At 39.7% G+C, this 2,675-nt stretch overlaps 1 protein-coding gene across 1 annotated transcript; it reads right to left on the bottom strand.

Moving 5' to 3' along the window:
• Positions 1 to 1,162: 1,162 nt before the first annotated feature.
• LOC104867648 (metallothionein-2) lies at positions 1,163 to 1,387 on the bottom strand. The gene has a single exon (XM_010632060.1). It carries the CDS (start codon positions 1,385 to 1,387, stop codon positions 1,163 to 1,165), a length of 225 nt encoding a protein of 74 aa, XP_010630362.1.
• Positions 1,388 to 2,675: the final 1,288 nt, after the last annotated feature.

Genomic DNA, 2,675 nt, shown 5'->3' with positions numbered 1-2,675 from the left:
GAAGAAGAAGAAGAAGAAGAAGAAGAAGAAGAAGAAGAAGAAGAAGAAGAAGAAGAAGAAGAAGAAGAAGAAGAAGAAGAAGCTGGGAAATGTTGGAGGTTAACAACACAGGGCAAACAGCTGCCCATCTGATCGGAGAGACAGAGAAATATAGAGTCATAGCTTACCTGAACAGAGACCCATAACCAGAAAATGCATCTATAACCCACACTAGGGAACGGCAACCTGAAATATGATTCTGTGGAGACTCAGTACAGACTCTCGGTCAGTTAAAACAATATAGGGCGACTAGTCAGGAGGGTAACAGTGTTATGGCATTTACCTCCAGGAGCTTGAGTAATCCCCACAGTAAATATTAAAGAAAACACGCTCATGGTTCCAATGAGGTGTTCAACTTACGATGGATCCTGTCCCAACCAATTCATTTTATACTGAAAATATGTTAAGCTGGAAGTGCATTTAACACAGCTGACCTAACGAGCATTATAACTTAGCAACCCAGTGCCCTGTAGGGTGCTGTTCCCCCTTGTGATCACGTGGATCCTTGGGAGCTGTGACCCACTGCCCCTGTTCAGGGTCAGGAGAACATCACAGTGCATATCACCAGAGCAAGAAAACAGCAACATTCAGAATTCAAAGCGTGGTTCCACTAAATATATATTGTTTGTATTCATAATGTCAGAAATTATAAGTCAAACAAAACTATTGTAAGTTGCAGACCATCTCCACCATGAAATAGGCCAGTGCTCAAAATCTGAGAGTGTGTGATCTTCTTAATAAGGTGGAAGAAACTAGGTAGCCAGAACCTATCTTTTAGATCATTATCAGAGACTAACTGATCTGAAGGAAGAAAACTGCTCATCTCTACTTAATTATAGTCTTCACCTATGAGAAAAGAATTAACCAACACCAGCCCAATCTTGCCATCTTGTTCTACCCAGGAAGGAAACAAATAAAATTGAGGAAAATTTGTGGAGAACACAATCTTTAGGGAGATATCGTCACTATAAGACTGACATCTCGTCACACAAGGGTAACCGCCTGGAGACCATAATCTTGTTTTTGTCAAAGTCACCAAGTTTTACCATTCACACACTTTATATAAAAAGAATCTTGGCAAATGGGACAACAGGGATGTATGAAAAAATGCAGGTTTATGCCATCACTCTGTGTACACCCGGGAGCAGGGTCGTTCCACATCAGCACAGCAGCTGCGCCTGTTTGATGTCTCTTTGCAGACACAGCCCTGGGCACACTTGGCATAGACCACAGGGCAGCAGGAGGAGCAGCGATTCTTCTTGCAGGCGAGGCATTTGCAGTTTGGGCATGGGCAGGAGCCTGCGCAGGTGCAGGAGTCATCAGTGGTGCGAGAGCAGTTGGGGTCCATTTTGAATTGAAGTGAGTCGAGGTTGAAACTCGGGTGCAGAGAGTCAAGGGAGCTGCAGGGTAGATGTGTCCAGAGACCACAATCTTCACTGAAATGTCAGTCAGATATGCTTAAATATCGCAATATTTCTCTTGTGTGAGATTCCCGAAGCACAGATAAGAAGCAAAATGGAGGATATTAGGGAATAGGAAGGACTTGCTCATATGGGAAGGGGAATAAGAGATGCAGAGGAGGGAGGAAGGGAAAAAGCATTTAAATAAAACAAGAAGGAAATGTGGAAATGGAGTTTTTGCAAATGGTGACAAGAAGAAAGCTGGAGAAAGCGGAGGGGAGGGGGACAGAAAAGAACGCATATGTGCTACGTAAGTACAAATTCCTCATGGCGAATGTGTTTATCATGTACAGCAAGTATGTACTAATAAATACACGAGAACTAAAAGAAAGTTAGTGTGAAGATCTCATATACGGGAAAGAGTCCCTATTTTTTTTTGAGTGCCTGAATTTATATAAATAGCTAGAAAGAAAGAAAGAAGAAAGAGAGAGAGAGAGAGAGAGAGAGAGAGAGGGAGTAGGGAAGAAAACAGTATTACAATGCAACAGTCAAATTGTTGAGTGAAAAACCCAGTAGCCTAAAATTATATAGCTTGGTAAAAATCTTTCAAAAGTGAAGACATAGACCTTTTTTAGACAAAGAAAAAATGAGAGAACTTCTTTTCTGTAGACTTTCTTGTAGGAAATGTTTTAAAAAATTATTTAGAAGCCGGGTGTGGTGGCTGACACCTGTAATCCCAGCACTGGGGAGGCTGAGGCACGAGGATCGCTGTGAGTTCTAGACCAGCTTGGGCTACATAGTGAGTTCCAGGTCAGTCTCAACTATATAGTGAGACCCTGTCTCAAAAAACGAAACAAAAAAACAAAACACAACAACAACAAAAACCACAAAACAAATGACAACAACAAAAATTATTTAGAGAGAAAAAAAATATTATAGGTCAGAAACTCAGGTCTACCTAAAGAAAGGAAAAACATCAAAAGGTAAATAAAATTTAAACATTTGTTTTAATTTTTCTTAGTTGATTGCACAATTTTTTCAAAATACGAATAGCAACAGTTTTTCATTATTTACAATTGTATTTCATAAACATATACATACGTACATAAAGTTATAAAACTCTGATGACTGAACTCAAATAAATAAGTGGCATTCATTGATTGGAAGAAATAATACTGTAAAATGCAATTTTTTCCAAGTTGATCTACTGATTCAACTCAGCTTAACTCAAAACCA

This window comes from Fukomys damarensis, unplaced genomic scaffold (genome assembly GCF_012274545.1).
Source record: "Fukomys damarensis isolate Sample0158 unplaced genomic scaffold, DMR_v1.0_HiC HiC_scaffold_4, whole genome shotgun sequence".
Lineage (NCBI taxonomy): Eukaryota > Metazoa > Chordata > Mammalia > Rodentia > Bathyergidae > Fukomys > Fukomys damarensis.
Note: the sequence above shows the minus strand (reverse complement) of the source record. Positions and strands in the feature narration are given on the sequence as shown.

Coding starts and splice junctions, on each gene's coding strand:
- LOC104867648 (XM_010632060.1), bottom strand. CDS start 1,387: ATGGACCCCAACTGCTCTCGCACCACTGATGACTCCTGCACCTGCGCA.